Here is a 17,268-nt window from a genome sequence, read left to right as displayed (position 1 = left end):
GCTAGCAGTACGAGCAATACCACGCTTGCTACTACAGCATGCGATGTGCCTCATGATACCCACTACCAACGCTTTGCGGAAGAGCCACAGCGCGGCGGTAGCCCCACCTCTTTACGTAAAGAAACGTTTCAACGGGCTGGAGCGTGAGGCTTCCCAACGAACCCGAGCTTCATCACTGCGCTCGAGAGATCCGCACCACTACCAACAGCAGACACCCGGTAATATGATCACTTCCGGTAGGTCAGAAGGTAGGTGAAAAAGCAGAAGCGAGCGAGTTAATGTCTGTTTGTTTGAGTGAGCGGATGAGCGCGGAAAAGAGGGCAGGAGCCGGCTTGCCTACTGCATTTCTCCACACCCTAAGTGAGATTGTGGCCGAAAAACCTGAAGCTTTTTTCGAGCTACCCGGCAAATGTTTCTGGGGAGGGTGGACTCCCAGTATGCCGAGCGGCCGGATGTGCCGCCATCCTTTAGACTCACTTGTCACTGCGCTGATGTTTTGACAGTAACAAGGAGGCAGAGCTACCTCCTTCCCCTCTCTGGATCGCGAAAGAGGTGGGGGGAAAGGGGGCGTGACTCCTTTCTCCGCTGCCCCCTCAGGAGAGAGGCGGTTTCGGACAAGGAACCAGGCAGAGACTGAAAGAACCCCCCTCCTAGGAGCTGCGGAGGGGCCATGAGTTGCTGATAGAACCTTGCAAGAGTCGGGGTAGGGTTGCCAGGGAGACCTTCCCGCCCCTTTGGGGGAAGCAAACATCTTAGACAGAAGGGCCAATAAGGGTTCCTCCTGAGAGGAAAGACAAGGAGGGGATCCGTCTAACAAGGAAGCAGCTGTTCTCTCTTTGGACCTGGACCACAAGGCAGAGGTAATCTGACCTGCTCTGGGACTCTTTTTGCATGTCCTTTACAACAGAAGGATTTGATGCCATTCAGCCTGTTCACCTCACTGGTGTTTATGTTCCCCACAGGTTTCTCTTCCCACCAGCAGCCGCAGCTCAGGAGGTCAGACCTGCCACTGATGTTAGTAGCAGCAACTCCAAGAAAAGAAAAATAAATAGCAACAGTATCGAGTGAGAAGTTGAATCCATCTCCTCTTGCTCCTCCCTTCTTTCCAGAAGCAACTCCTCCATATCATCTATTATTACTACTACCACCTCCCTTTTTTCATCTGGGGTCTCTTCCAACCATCACCTGCAGAAGAAGTTGTGCTTTAAGGACTCATTGGACCTTTTTGGACTTGATGTGAAGATGGCCGAAGAGTCTTCCCAGCAGCAGCTCAAAAACAAACGTCTCTTAATTTCCTCTGTAGCTGTGGGACATCACACAAATGGCCTGACCAAAGCTGCCTCCTCTACTGTCTCCAGTTTTGCCAATGGTAAACCTGGGTCATCCAAGAAGTTAGTGATCAAGAACTTTAAAGGTAACATGATGATGCCATTCTTTATCTCTGAAATATGTATCTACATGAGGGATGGCCTGTACAGTATATTGCAGAAATCTTGCATGGGTGAGGGCTTATTCATTACACTGTGACATGGAATCCTTTGTTAGAGGAAGCCAGGCCACTTACCAGGTCTCTGTTACAACTTTATCTCCAAGTGTAGCTCTTTCTTTTTTGCTAAACCAAAAAACTGTCAGCTGCTCTTTCATATAGAATGCACAAAAGAGGCATGCTCTGTGGGGTTAAATCTCCATGTAACTGGTGACTAGAGGGGGAGGAACAGGGATTGTTTTTTCTTCTCCAATGGCATTCAGAATTAAGCCAGTCCTCCTCAACATGGCCACACCCCTTCACTATACATCCCTGCTCCAGGTTCCATTTCTTGCTGCAGTTTTAGTGTGTAATGGAATATGAAGTTTTAAAAAGTACAACAGAGAAAAAGCCAAGAGCAGCCTAATTTTAAATAGTTATAGATAGAAATTGTAACTTGGTAAAACCAAGTTTTTGTGAAGCTTTACAGCTCTATTCCATAAGTTAGTGGGTGGAGCGTCTCAAGCAAAGCTGTGTGCCATTCCCTGCGGCTGCATCATGCATGTGAGGACCTCTGCTCTGGAGTAGTAGTACAGTACTTACACAGAATAGTGCAGAACATCCTTGACCCTCTCCTAAAACCATACACAGGAAATGAGGTGGCAGCACTTCATTCGTTTCCTTCTTCCTCAGTTGGTTTGGGGTAAAACATTAGAGATACAATTATCTCTACAAATGTAATTTGAACTAAGCACAGTTGTTTGCCAGAGGCAATTCATCTTGTGGGGAAGGGAAGGAGCCTATCCTTTTCTGGAATTTTGTGTTCCCCAAGATTTGTCTGCCTCCATAATTTGAGAACCTGTCAGGGTCTTCTAAAGTGACAAAATATGGACAGATGCAAAAATATTCCCTCTGGTGTTTGGTTGAGTCCCAGGTAAAAGGACAGGCAGAAAATGAGAGGGAGCTGAAGTTGATCTTGGCTGAACCCTCAGAATTTTACAGCATGATGTAATTAGGGTGTTAAATTGGGAATGTGGAGTTCCTTCGATAAATTGAACTTCAGCTAATAAAAGACCATGAACTGCTATTCTTTGGTTAATTCTGGTACCTTTATGGGTAAGAGGGGGAAAGCTTAGAGTGATACCTGCTCATACCTGTAAAGCAGGTGTGAATATGTTTTTCTTTGGCATTGAAGAGCTTTGTTGTATCCTGTTTGCAAAAATCCCTTGTGTCTTTAAATATGTCTCATAAGACAGTTTTGCCTCATAAGCACATTAGTTAACTTATTTATTTTAAAAGAAAGTATCTTAAGTATCTTATTTCAGGGAATGACAGCTAATTAGAATATCTTGGTGGTTTGTTTCTTTCCTTCACTCTATTAAAAAAGCAATACAGGTGGTCCTTATTTTTGTAATTTTGGCCTCACCATCATAAGCACACTCCTGTTTGTGTACCCTAGAAGTGCATATCAAGTTGCCTTTTGTTAAACAATGTTTGCCTTTCCAAGACACTTCCACTCATTAAAAAAAATAATTCTGCTTCTGACTGGTAAATGTGAATCCTGCAGATGTATTTCCTGACTCATGTAAATCCAGTTCTTATTGAGCACCTATTTGATTCTCTTTTTGCTCCTTTTGGGCAAATGTCTCAGTGTCAAATTAATGGTACCACGCATGTGCTGTGAATTTGCATATCTAGTCTGTGTCTTCTCCTTCCTCTATATCAGAGGGCCAGATTTGATGAAGTGAACATGAGTGAGGGCCGACCAAAGTTGTTTTTAGAACTGAAGTTGTTGGGCATTTTTAGGATTTAACCCCAGAATTGTTGAACTTTTTTTTACAATTTTACCCCAAAGTTCTTGAGCTTTTCTTAGGATTGGGGTTGCTGAGGTTTTTTTTTTAGGATTTTACCCCAAGACATGTACTTCCATGGGGTTCAGATTAAATTGACCGGCGGGCTGGATTAGGCCCCTGAAACGGACTTTGGACATGCCTGCTCTATATACACCACTCTTACCACAACTGAAGAGTGTGCAAACGTCTGAGGATGAGGATATTTCTTTAGCTGAATTGGTAGCTCTAGAATTGGTACTGATATCAACTGTACTAGAAAATCTGGTGTTCAGGTCACATGTATTGATACATTGCCTGAAACTGGTTTAAAGTTAAAATCATGTATTGGAGTACTTGTCTAATGTGCATCTGGTGATAGATCCATGCCATGAGACAGACTGTTACATTGTCTACCTGCTGAAGATTCTGAAAAATCCTCAAGAGAAGCTTTGCATACAGCACATTATAGTAGAATATTTCTGAAGGCATAAATGCTTTATCTGAATATGAAAGAAAATTGGCATCCTAGTTTTCTACAGGACACCTATGTAATTAGCAAAGCTGTCATGTTCAGTGTGAATGTCCTCATGATCTGCAATCAGTTGGCTTGATGGTTCTTTTGTCCTCCCCAATTCAACTGGTTCACCACTCTGATGGGGTCATAGTTTGGTAGAGGTCTGTGCTGTTAAGAGTTAATGTTTGGTTTTAATTTGTTTTACTTGGAAGTCACCACTGTGGATAAATAAATTGCAACACTAAAGAACTTTGCCTTTAGCTACTGATGGGACAGAGTTCCGGTTTCAGCTGGAACTCACAGGAACTCAGTTCCTGCACCTCTCAGGTTGGTACTATTGCCATTATAAGAGAGCAAGAGAAGCATTCATGGTGAGTTCTGGCACCTCTCTTTCTAGAAAAATAGCACTGCTGCTATCTTAAAAAACCCCCAACAGTTTACAGCAATAAAACATAAACCCCTTACAGTAGAAACCATATAAACAGACATTCTTCCTAGGTTATGAGTTTTATTTATTATTTATTTATTACATCAAATTTATGTACTGCTTGATAGTAGAAAAAACCTAAATGATTGATGTCTTACAGAAGTGTGGGTATTATATGGCACCTGTAAAACACTGAATTCTGCCAAATGAAGTGGTTGAGTGGGCACATGGGTAAGGTGATCTCATAAGTAAACTGATCCCAAGTTATTAAGGGCTTTATATACTAATAGTAGAGGGACGCGGGTGGCCCTGTGGGTTAAACCACAGAGCCTAGGACTTGCCGATCAGAAGGTCGGCGGTTCGAATCCCCGCGACGGGGTGAGCTCCCGTTGCTCGGTCCCTGCTCCTGCTAACCTAGCGGTTCCTAAACACATCAAAGTGCAAGTAGATAAATAGGTACCGCTCTGGCGGGAAGGTAAAAGGCGTTTCCGTGTGCTGCTCTGGTTCGTCAGAAGCGGCTTAGTCATGCTGGCCACATGACCCGGAAGCTGTACGCCGGCTTCCTCGGCCAATAAAGCGAGATGAGCGCCGCAACCCCAGAGTCGGTCACGACTGGACCTAGTGGTCAGGGGTCCCTTTACCGTTATACTAATAGTAACACCTTGAACTTGGCCTGTCTTGGAAATGTGTATCTAAAAAATTAGAATTTGAATGATTGGCAGAGAAGCTGAAGGAAGTCAAAAAACTGGAAAATTTATTGTAAACTGTTAATGTGGTACGAATGTATGGAAAATTAATAAAATATATTTTTAAAAAGAACTTGGCCTGTCAGCAAATCGGCAACCAGTTCAGACCTCTAAGCACAGGTGTTATATGCTGATAAGGCCTCACTTCTGCCAGCAGTTGTGCTGCAGCATTCTGTACTAACTGCAGCTTTTGGATAAATTACAAGGGAACCCCCCTGCCCAAGAGCACATTGCAGTAATCCAATCCCAAAGTAACCACTGCATGAAATGCTGTGTCCAGGTTCTCTTGGTCCAGGAATGGCTGTAGCCGTCAAACCAGTTGGAGTTGGTAAAAGGCACTTCTAGCCATTGAGACTACTTGAGCCTCCAGTGACAGAGCTGGATCCAGAAGCACCTCCAAACTGCAAACCTCTTCCTTGAGGGAGTGTAACCGCATCCAGGGTAGGCAATTGGCCAGTTTTTCAGACATGAACTAACCCACAGTGCCTCCATCTTACCAGGATTCAAGCTCACTGCTGTGTCCAGGCAGTAGCCCAGTGACACAGAAGTAAATCTTGTGGGTCACTATTGAAAGCTCACTAAATGGGCCTTTGGTTGGATCCAGAAGAGCTGTTCTTATGTTCTTAAAAAAGACACTTTTAAAAAAAATATCTTCCAGATAAACCTAAACTGCCTGAAAATTACACAGATGAAACCTGGCAAAAACTGAAAGAAGCTGTAGAAGCTATTCAAAACAGTACTTCCATTAAGTACAACTTAGAAGAGCTCTATCAGGTAAGTGTCAAAACTTGTAGTGTTCAGAACCATAGGTAAAGTCCTACATGACTGAAAGCAATCCTGATGTTTTTAGGCCACTTTGTAGGGCCTCAAACAAGATCCTGATTTCGAGTGTGGGAATGATCTCATAATCATTCAGTGAGGTGTGACCTCAGGTTGGACAAATGGCATTTCAGATGACCAACAAGAGCTCCTTCACAATTTCATTTCTGGGCTTGTCAAGCGAGATTTACTTTTTCCATCAGCCCAGTAGAAATATTCATATGTTAATCTGACCTGCTGATTTCTGGTATGTTCACTATTGGCTTATAGTAGTGCTTTAACAAACACTGGCCACAATTTTAAGTGTCCTGCAGTTCAGAGATTGGCAGACTACACTTCAAAGCACATCTCCAAGGGTGCAGTGCTTGTCTGACCCAAGATGCTCTAGATGGATATGCTGAGCAGTTTCACAAGGAAGCAAAGGGTCTTATTGTTGGAATGGACACTTCCATCCCAGTTTGCTTCAGGATTGTGGTGTGCTAGTACAGACTTGTTGTGAAGTTTAATCATCCCAGAAGAGAGGGACAGGGAGGCTCCTTTACAGGACCTCTATCTGGAGTGTCAGGAAGTTCAAGTGGACCTGCCTTCTGATATATATATATATATATATATATATATATCCACTCTTATAAAATATCAATATGGTTTACAGCAGTTGATAAAATAGGACATAAAATACAATAAAACATTCTTGGTGTTTACCAAGCTGTGCAGCACTCAACTTGTGATGCTAATGGGAATGAAAATTAGTACACTAATCTTGGCTTGTTCTTCAGATAGTTAAGGGGTATGCATCAGTAACTGGAAACAGCTAGAAAATAAAGTTGCCAGGAGTAGAATCCAAGTTACAGTATTGCTAACAATATGGAACTTAAGTTGCTTACTGTGTTTTTTCAAAGAGGTTTACAAAAAAGATAAAATAATAAAATTATCACTAAAAAATTGCAACCATAATTTAAAACATACAGAAAGTTCAAACCATAATAGAGTAGGCTATAACAAATTCAAACTAAAACAAGCTTTCTAAACATCTCGGTAGGCTTGTTTAAATAGTAATGTCTTCAGCAGGCACTGGAAAAAATACAGTGAAGGCACCTGCCTGATATCAATAGGCAGGGAGTTCCACAGTGTTGGTGCTGTCACACTAAATGAAATGAAGTAGTACAAGAATTCGTTCAAAGCGTTAATTCTGTCATGCAACAGCAAGCTATCACTCTGCTTTGGAACACATTTTTAAAAGAATCATAAGAATCAAGGCCAGAATGCGGCTTGCCACTCTTAATTATTGGCTGAGACTAGCCTCCCTTCTGAGCGGCCTTGCTTCCTTGACTATCAAAGATGATTTCCACTTGATATGGAAACGAGCAGTGGATAATATACTAACAACTCTAGGATTCAATCCACAGTTCTTACTTAGCATGGGGAACGAACAAGCAAGAACATTATTAAACAGCGTGTGGTAGACATAGAACGACAGGCAGACCTAACCAGGTCCCCCAAATTTTTAATTAGCGAAACCAGAAGATACTCAACTTCCCAAATGCCATACATAGCTAATCTTGAAATACCAAAACAACCAAGGGCTTTCACCTTGACCCGTTGTCAGGCCCTCCTTTCAGCAGTACAGGAAGGCCGTTATAGGAAGATACCATATGACAAGAGGAAATGCCCATGTGGCTCTGGGCAGCAGGAAACAACAGAGCATGCCCTTCTTCATTGCCAGTATTACATAGACATTTGAGCCAGGTTTATCCAGCCCATCCTATGTAAGTTCCCTGGGCATTCAGAACAACACTACATCTCCCTATTACTACAGGACGAAAGCCCAGAAGTGACATATTTCGTCGCCAGATTTTGCACCGCCATGATAGATATTCGCCGAAGGATGGTCTATGTTACTAATCAGACCTAACAAGAAGGCCCATATTGTTATATCCGCACTTCTGAAGCCCCATCCCATACAGCTGTTCTTTTTTAACTGATCTCTCTTAAATTTTCCTTATTGGTTTTTATTCATCCATTATCTATGCTTAATCAAGTATTCTATGTATATGCTTTAATCTACGTTTCGTCCTTGCTCCCAATTAATTTAATAATTATCCACTTAGAGATACAGTTATGCTATTTATTTAGATGTTTTGCTTATGCTGGTCTGTGAACATAATAAAGTAAATTCATTATAAATAATATAAATAAATATAAATATAAATTCATTATAAATAAAATTTATTATTATTTATTCAGAATTCTTTCAAAGCATTAATTCTATCATGCAACAGCAAGCTATCACTCTGCTTTGGAATGGCATCAGAAGTAGTGTTGAAGCTGCAACCAAGGTGTAGGCAGTGGAAAAATCAGAGGAGCATGTTCCTCCATTTATGCAAGTAGCAGTGCCTTGTATTTACTCAAAAACGTGTCTGGATCACACCCCGTGTGCTCAGAATTTTCAGGATAGTGGCCAATAACAAGGGATATTTTGCTATGGTTTGAAATTATGTTACTTGTGATTGTGCTTCTCTAGATCAGTGCCTCAAGTATATACAGTGGTGCCCCGCAAGACGAACGCCTCGCAAGACGAAAAACCCGCTAGACGAAAGGGTTTTTCCATTTTGGAGGCGCTTCACAAAACGAATTTCCCTATGGGCTTCCTTCGCAAGACGAAAGCCCATAGGGAAATCTCCAGGACAGCGGGGAAGCGCAGCTTCCTTGGACCTCCTCCGAAGGCTGGCGGTGGGGCGGAGAGACCTCCTCCCGCCGCCAGCCTTCGGAAGGCTCCTCCGAAGGCTGGCAGTGGGGCGGAGAGACCTCCTCCCGCCGCCAGCCTTCCGAGCAGCCTTCCGAAGGCTGGCGGTGGGGCGGAGAGACCTCCTCCCGCCGCCAGCCTTCCGAGCAGCCTTCTGAAGGCTGGCGGTGGGGCGGAGAGACCTCCTCCCGCCGCCAGCCTTCGGAAGGCTGCTCGGAAGGCTGGCAGCGGGAGGAGGTCTCTCCGCCCCACCGCCAGCCTTCGGATGGCTGTCCTGAAGACTTGCGGTGGGAGGAAGGTTTTCCTTCCCACCGCCAACATTCAGAATGCTGTTCTGAATGTTGGCGGTGGGGAGGAAAAACCCTCCTCCCACTGCAAGCCCCGGGAACAGAGGAGAAGCGCTGCACGCCTTCCCCTCTGTTCCCGGACCTGTCCTGAAGGCTTGCGGTGGGAGGAGGGCTTTCCTCCCCACCGCCAACATTCAGAATGCTGTTCTGAATGTTGGCGGTGGGGAGGAAAAACCCTCCTCCCACCGCAAGCCCCGGGAACAGAGGAGAAGCGCTGCGCGCCTTCCCCTCTGTTCCCGGACCTGTCCTGAAGGCTTGCGGTGGGAGGAGGGCTTTCCTCCCCACCGCCAACATTCAGAATGCTGTTCTGAATGTTGGCGGTGGGGAGGAAAAACCCTCCTCCCACCGCAAGCCCCGGGAACAGAGGAGAAGCGCTGCGCGCCTTCCCCTCTGTTCCCGTACCTGTCCTGAAGGCTTGCGGTGGGGAGAAAAGCCCTTCTCTGCACCGCCAGCCTGGCAAGCGGTCTCCATAGGAACGCATTAATTGATTTTCAATGCATTCCTATGGGAAACCGTGCTTCGCAAGACGAAAAACTCGCAAGAAGAAAAAACTTGCGGAACGAATTAATTTCGTCTTGCGAGGCACCACTGTATTTCATTGACTACAAACAGTTCTGTAAACTCAAAACCTGTTATATTTCTTTGTTACTGTTTGTATTTCATGTTAGGTCTGTATAATTTTTAGTGGTGATATTGTAAAGACATTTGCTGACACAGGGTGATAGTCAACTAAGTCCTACTCAGAACACACCCATTGAAATTCCTGAAACTAAGCCAAATCCGTTAACTTTGGTAGGTCTGCTCTGAGTAGGACTAGTGTTGAATACAACTCTTAACTTTGATCTTGTAATTGTCTGGTGATGCCCCCACATCAGGTAGGTCTGGTTTTTTTAAACTCACCTGGAAGAAATAATTTCAGCTTGTGTTCTTTTGAGAGCTGACGTGTAAATAAAAAGCTATATATTGCAGATGGAGTTCTGCAAATGTTTGTGGATTACTTTCATATATCCTTTTCTTTTTTTAGGCTGTTGAAAATCTCTGCTCATATAAGATTTCTGAAAATTTGTACAAGCAATTAAGACAGATTTGTGAAGACCATATCAAAGCACAGATCCATCAGTTAAGAGAATATCCTTTTTGAGTAGTAAGTAACGTGGCTGAAAAGAGTTTCACCACTCAGTGTGTCACTTTGAAGTCCTGTAAAATGCAATATGAGAATCGCATGGATTAAGAACCATTCAAAGTCATTACTTGTGAATTCTTATGCTGGTTGTGTCATGACTGATGTGACTCTGGGCCCTTGAAAAGGGGTAGCATAAGGCTCATTGGACCCACGTACCTACGGGACCGCCTCTCCTTGTATGCCCCGCGGAGGACCTTCAGGTCCACAAATGACAACATTTTGAAGGTCCCAGGTCGCAAAGTGGTTAGATTGGTCTCAACTAGGGTTAGGACCTTTTCAGTACTGGGCCCGTCTTGGTGGAACGTTCTGTCACAAGAGACTAGGGCCCTGCGGGACTTGACATCTTTCCACAGGGCCTGCAAGACAGAGCTGTTCCGCCTGGCCTTTGGTTTGGACTCAGTCTGACCCTTATGTTTCCCTCCCCTTATGGTTTTGATGAGGCTGCATTTTAAATTGCATTTTAACCTGTATTTTAAATTGGTTCCCCCCCTTATGTTTTTACTGTAATTTTACTGGTGTTAGCCGCCCTGAGCCTGGCTCTGGCCAGGGAGGGCAGGGTATAAATAAAAGTTATTATTATTATTATTAGACTGATTAGAAAATATTGAACTATTCTGTTGGTTAGAAATAAAACAGAATGGGGAGGGTTGGTTAACCTTGGGGTTGCCATATTTTGAAGAGCAAAATTTGCCGACTTCTAGGTCAATATTGTTTACACTGACTGGCAGCAGCTCTCCAGGGTTTCAGGCAGGGACTCTTTTCCAAAGACCCACCTGGAGATGCCGGGGATTGAATCTGGGGCCTTCTGCATTAAGAGCAGATGCTCTGCCACTAAACTATGGCCCTAAAATAAACAGAAGATCGCATGAGCAGAGAGAGGTTTAAAGAGATGGACAGACTCTGGATGAGGCTCTCACTCACAGGAAGTCATTAGGCAGAGGCTGGGCAGGCACCGTAGTGTAGGGGGTAGAACGCTGGACTTGAAGGGGGGAGAAAAGGGACACAGAGGAGGGGGGAGGGGGAAGCCCTTGGAGGGATGAGGGATGAGGGAGTCGGGGAAGTGGAGAAAGGAGAGATAAAGGAAGATGGAGCCTGACAGAAGGAGAGAGAGGTAAGGAAAGGAAGAGGGTCCAGAGGAGGAGAGTGCTTGTGGGGGGACTGCAGGCAGGAGGCAAAGGACTGAAAAAGCCACACAATGGGGGGGGGGGCAAGGGAATGCAGCAGCAGAGAAAGGGAGAGCAAGCGAGGGGGGAGCTATCAGAAATTGCAGCAGAAAACCCACTTGGGGAAAAATGTGCAGCAGAGATGCAAGTAAAGGAGGGAGGGGGGATAATTAAATCAAAAAATCCCAGTTTGGGGAAAGGAGGGTCTCCCTGAGGCAAAGATAGCCTTGTTTTTGGGAGGGTGCCCCCCAAAAGGGGGTAGAAGGGTGGTTGTGCGGCGTGGGGAGGGATTTTTGGATGGAAAAAGAGAGTGGGGGAAGGGGATTGTGGAGGACGTGTGCCTGGGGAGGGAGGGGACAGAGCCCGAGAGAGAAAGGCTGCTACTGATTTTGTCCTAGGGGGCTTTGATTGGGAAGTGATGCCACAGTCGGGTGCTGAGAGGTGGCTGACTGTCTCTCGGTTACCCTTCCTCCTGCTCTTTCCCCCTCCCTCTCCCCCTCCCCCTTCCCCACTCACATGCACACAAACACACAGGCTGGCACGCCTAGGGACGGGATGGGCAAGAGAGTGCTCGCACTCCAAGGGACGAGGCTTGGAGGATGTTGACAAAAAACCCCAGACATTTTGCCACATTCTAAAATTCTGCCCAGACATAAATTTTAAGCCTGAAAAAGAGGGCGTGTCTGGGAAAATCCGGACATATGGCAACCCTAGTTAACCTTATTATCTGAGATACTGGCAATGCCACCCACTACTATACATTACAGTTGCTTGAAATAGGGGTTAAACAAAGGAAGCTTGAAGAGATTAATATTCAAATTGTTTGTTTTAATGTTTCAACAGGAGACAGATCTACTTTTGGTAACAAGCCACTCTGCAGCCTTCTATACAGCATGTTCTTGTAATAATTTTCCTACCAATATAAGTCCCAATTCAGAGAAACATGCATGTCACTCTATACACGCAGTGTGTGTGTTTGGGTTCTTGTTGTTTTTTACTTGTACTATGCGAACCTCTATTATTATTAACATTATTGTTTTTATTTATCTATTTAATTTACTTATCACCCTTCATCCAAAGATCACAGGACAGTTTGCAACATAAAAGCACAAAATGCATAACAGGGTCATTCCATATCAAGTGGTCCATTTTTTAAATGATTTTTTTTTACATCATGTCCAATTTTCTTAAAATTTTGTACACTTGTTGAACGATAACGATCAGAACTAAGTTTAAATCTAAAATGTTAATTTTTATATCTCATCCCATTTTTGAGTTATGAGTGTTTGAAATTTCAAAAAAAAATATGACAATTTTGGACTTGCTGGACTACATTGAGATCCCATAGTTTGTTTAACAGCCAAATACCTTGTTGAAAAGCAGTGTTTTTGCCTGGCACTTAAAGATATGGGGAGACCATTCCACAAATGGGGAACCACCACGGAAAAGTCCCATTGCCTGGAGGGTGGCAACACAAGAAGCAGGCACTCAAAAACGGGCCACAGATGATCTGAGTCGGTTCATATGGGGAGAAGCGGTCCTTGATGTATTGTGGTCCTGAGCCATTTCAGGCTTATAGGTCAAAACCAGCGCTTTGAATTGGGCCTGGAAACGGATTGGCCCCGGTGAGCAAACTGGTCACTGAATTCTGCACCAGCTGAAGTTTCTGAACTGTCTTCATAGGCAGCCCCACATATAACATGTTATAGCAATCTAACCTAGATGTTACCAGAGCATAGACAACAGAAATTAGGCTATCCCTGTCTAGATAGGGGTTCAGCTGGGTTCAGCTGATGGAAGGCAGTCTGTACCACCAAGGCCACCTGAACCTCCAGTGACAGCAATGTATCTGGAAGTACCCCCAAGCTGCATACCCCCAAGCTTCATAAGGACATGTTCCCTGAAGTTTTAAAATATAGGAATTTGTAGTATTGGGGTTGTGTTCAGCCAAAAGCTCCAGGAAGCCTTGACTTTTCAGTACCTAAAGAGCCTCTTTGACCTTCATTTTTATAATGGTTGAAATCCAGAGAGATGCACACATCAGTGTTTCTCTCTTTCCATCTGAGCATCTCCCCTGTTAAACTGTAGGATGGGTCTTAAAAGTCTGTTTGGGCTCTAATATAAGGACTTTTGAAACAATAAGGAGCAAGGGAGGCAGGATTTGATGTTCATAACCCTGAGGCTGTGCGCATGCTTACAATATTGCAGGATTACAAAGTTTTGAATAAATTATGGGTATTAACATCAATTTTTAACAAATAACTTGGAAGATTAGCTAACTTATTTCATGACTCTACTACTGATTTTAGTGGCAACGTGCCACCAACATAGTACACCTTTAGATTTGAATTGTGGGGTAATTGTTCTGGTCTCTATGCTTTTAGCTGTTTTTAGGTGAACATCTTTTGCATAGCCATATCCTAAACTAACAAAGGCTTTAAAATAGGGTTTGACAGTTTCTTTTGTTTCAAAATGAATTTTCTAGCAATGATGCAGAAGAACAGTATCATCAGGTGCTGGTGTTGTCTCAATTATTGTGTTAAATATTCTTAACTTCTTCCTCATGGATTCATTGGACAGTGTTCTTTTTCTCAAGAAAATAGACAAATGTTGGCAAGACCACTGTAGACAAATGGTAAGGCTTATTTTTCTTTCAAATAATATTTGCTGTATTTTTCGCTCTATAAGACGCACCAGACCACAAGACGCACCTAGTTTTTGGAGGAGGAAAACAAGAAAAAAAAATATTCTGAATCTTGGAAGCCAGAACAGTGAAAGCAGCAATCCCTCTTGCTGTTCTGGTTTCTGGGATAGCTGTGCAGCCTGCATTCGCTCCATAAGACGTACACACATTTCCCCTTACTTTTTAGGAGGGGAAAAGTGAGTCTTATAGAGCAAAAAATTCGGTATGTGAGCTTGGATCCAAAGATGGCTCCCCCCCATTTGCAGCTCCCTGAAAACTGGCTCTAGGGGTCCATAGACTATCTTGAGCAGCTTTCCAAGGGTCAGAGATAGCTGCAGGGGGGGGGGCAAGATAATTGGACACGCACACACACACACACTGAGGATTAAACGCCCATTTGCAGATACAGTGGTACCTCGGGTTAAGAACTTAATTCGTTCTGGAGGTCTGTTCTTAACCTGAAACTGTTCTTAACCTGAAGTACCACTTTAGCTAATGGGGCCTCCTGCTGCCGCTGTGCCACCGCTGCACGATTTCTGTTCTCATCCTGAAGCAAAGTTCTTAACCCGAGGTAATATTTCTGGGTTAGTGGAGTCTGTAACCTGAAGCGTACAGGTAAAACTCGGAAAATTAGAATATCGTGGAAAAGTTCATTCATTTATTTCAGTAATTCAACTTAAAAGGTGAAACTAATATATGAGATAGACTCATGACATGTGGCGTACAGCTGATGAAAACCCCAAATTAACAATCTCAGAAAATTAGAATATTAAATGAAATCAGCAAAACAAGGACTGCAAATAGAGCAATATTGGACCTCTGAGAAGTAGAAGCATGCATATGTACTCAGTACTTGGTTTGGGCCCCTTTTGCATCAATTACTGCCTCAATGCGGCGTGGCATGGATGCTATCAGCCCGTGGCACTGCTGAGGTGTTATGGAAGACCAGGATGCTTCAATAGCAGCCTTCAGCTCTTCTGCATTGCTCGGTCTCATGTCTCTCATCTTTCTCTTGGCAATGTCCCATAGATTCTCTATGGGGTTCAGGTCAGGCGAGTTTGCTGGCCAATCAAGCACAATAATCCCATGGGCATTGAACCAGGTTTTGGTACTTTTGGCAGTGTGGGCAGGTGCCAATTCCTGCTGGAAAATGAAATCAGCATCCCCATAAAGCTCGTCTGCAGAAGGAAGCATGAAGTGCTCCAAAATCTCCTGGTAGACGGCTGCGTTGACCCTGGACTTAATGAAGCACAGTGGACCAACGCCAGCTGATGGCATGGCTCCCCAAATCAACACTTCACACTGGACTTCAAGCATCTGGCATTGTGTGCCTCCCCATTCTTCCTCCAGACTCTGGGTCCTTAGTTTCCAAATGAGATGCAAAAGCTGCTCTCATCAGAAAAGAGGACTTGGGACCACTGAGCAACAGACCAGTTCTTTTTTTTTTTTTTTCCTTTAGCCCAGGCAAGATGCTTCTGATGTCGTTTCTTGTTCAGGAGCGGCTTGACAAGAGGAATATGACATTTGAAGCCCAGCTCCAGGATCCTTCTGTGTGTGGTGGCTCTTGATGCACTAACTCCAGCCTCAGTCCACTCCTTGTGAAAGTCCCCAACACGTTTGAATGGTCTTTTCCTGACAATTCTCTCTAGGCTGTGGTCATCCCTGCTTCTTGTGCACCTTTTTCTTCCACACTTTTCCCTTCCGCATAACTTTCCATTAATGTGCTTTGATACAGCACTTTGGGAACATCCAACTTCTTCTGCAATTACTGTTTGAGGCTTTCCCTCCTTATGGAGGGTCTCAATGATGGCTTTCTGCACAACTGTCAGGTCAGCAGCCTTCCCCATGATTGTGCTTCCTACTGAACCCATTGCAGGTGTTATGGATTGAATAGCTACTGCACCTTTTCACAATATTCTTATTTTCTGAGATTGTTTATTTGGGGTTTGTATCAGCTGTACCCCATAATATCACAATTATAACAAATAAAGGCTTGACATATCTCGCTTTGTTATGTCATGAGTCTATCTCATATATTAGTTTCACCTTTCAAGTTGAATTACTGAAATAAATGAACTTTTCCACAATATTCTAGTTTTCTGAGTTTAACCTGTATGTAACCTGAAGCATATGTAACCCGAGGTATCACTGTAGTAAACTCAGTCCTTTACAGCAGAATGCAGCAGAAGCAACTGTGGTTGGAATAGTAACATCAAAGGTTTTATTTATAAAGCAAATAACAAAACAGCAAGACAACTCTCACATCCCTCTTTTTCAGCAGAGACCAGAGAGAGGGAGGAGACATTTAAATAGTTTCCATACTCATACATCAATTAAGTAATTAAAAGCAACCAACAACATTATGCAATGTGAGAATGAGACATTACAATACTGACACACACAAGCTTTCTGCTCACTGATATTTAGGCAAATACAACTTTTTGTTTTGTACCAGTGTCAGGTAATGATGCTTGCAATTTGTATTTAAGACTTATTTTTTGTTGTATTGCTTTTGTGACCTGATGGCTAGGCATTCATTTTGCAACTCTTAGAGACAGTTTGTGTGACTTAGAATACAGACTCTGTTATACAGCCAGGGAACATAGAACCCCTAGGAGTTATGCAGCATATTTCAGTCTTATTAAGAGAACCTTTATTGGGACGGATCTCAGCAGCTTAAAAAGGCAATGCCATAAAAGCATATTGAAGAAGCATTTCATTAAGATATCATATGAAGAAATAGATTAAAATTTATCCACATCTCAGTATGTGGAGGGAATGAAGTTTCTCCTGGTGAAGGGAAGTGGGGCAGCTATTGTCTCTTAACCTGACCTGGTTGTGGAAGCATACACATTGATGGGGCAATTAAGAGGATGTGCACCATTCATCTTAAAGAACATGAATAGAGCAAGAGGGAGGAGGTGGTCAGTTCATATACTTGACTTTCTAAAGTTGCAGTCAGTAAGCAGGCCTATTTGGAAGCAAGTCCCGTTAAAATTGGTGGCCTTTCCTTCCAAGTAAGCATATTTAGGATTGGGGCACAAGAATGATATTGAGATGGATACATAATGGTAGACATAGCATATAAACTGGTCAATGTGTTTATGGCTTGATTTTTGTTTTCCCTCCTCCCTTGCAGATAATCATTAGAAGTATCTTTTTGTTCCTGGATCGAACATATGTTCTTCAAAATTCAACGCTGCCATCAATTTGGTGAGGAAGAAAAGAGAAGTATTGATGTTAGACTTTTAGATGCTCTGTTAAAATATGTATTCAGTCAAGGAATAAGAGGAGTGGTCCTCTTGGGGATCAGGAATTGGTTAAGTTGCAGGAAGCAAAAAATAAG

General features: G+C 43.5%; 1 protein-coding gene across 2 annotated transcripts in view; it reads left to right on the top strand.

The window, feature by feature from the left end:
- The first annotated feature begins 250 nt into the window (after positions 1-250).
- The window catches only part of LOC310753828 (cullin-4B), a 151,633-nt gene continuing 134,615 nt past the window's right edge, over positions 251-17,268 (top strand). Inside the window, exons 1-6 of one of the 2 annotated variants that reach the window (XM_083595178.1) lie at positions 251-860; positions 963-1,414; positions 5,643-5,758; positions 9,918-10,021; positions 13,805-13,874; positions 17,062-17,135. In XM_083595178.1, coding sequence (XP_083451304.1) covers positions 1,243-1,414; positions 5,643-5,758; positions 9,918-10,021; positions 13,805-13,874; positions 17,062-17,135 — 536 coding nt within the window. In that variant the 5' untranslated portion in view covers positions 251-860; positions 963-1,242. Of the gene's footprint in view, positions 861-962; positions 1,415-5,642; positions 5,759-9,917; positions 10,022-13,804; positions 13,875-17,061; positions 17,136-17,268 lie in introns of those variants that run through there. The other variant, XM_083595179.1, reaches the window with a different exon arrangement.

The sequence above is a fragment of the Podarcis filfolensis genome, assembly GCF_964270895.1.
Source record: "Podarcis filfolensis genome assembly, chromosome: W".
NCBI classification, from domain to species: Eukaryota; Metazoa; Chordata; class Lepidosauria; order Squamata; family Lacertidae; genus Podarcis; species Podarcis filfolensis.
The sequence above is the reverse complement of the archived record's forward strand: the minus strand, read 5'-3'. Positions and strand labels throughout refer to the sequence as shown.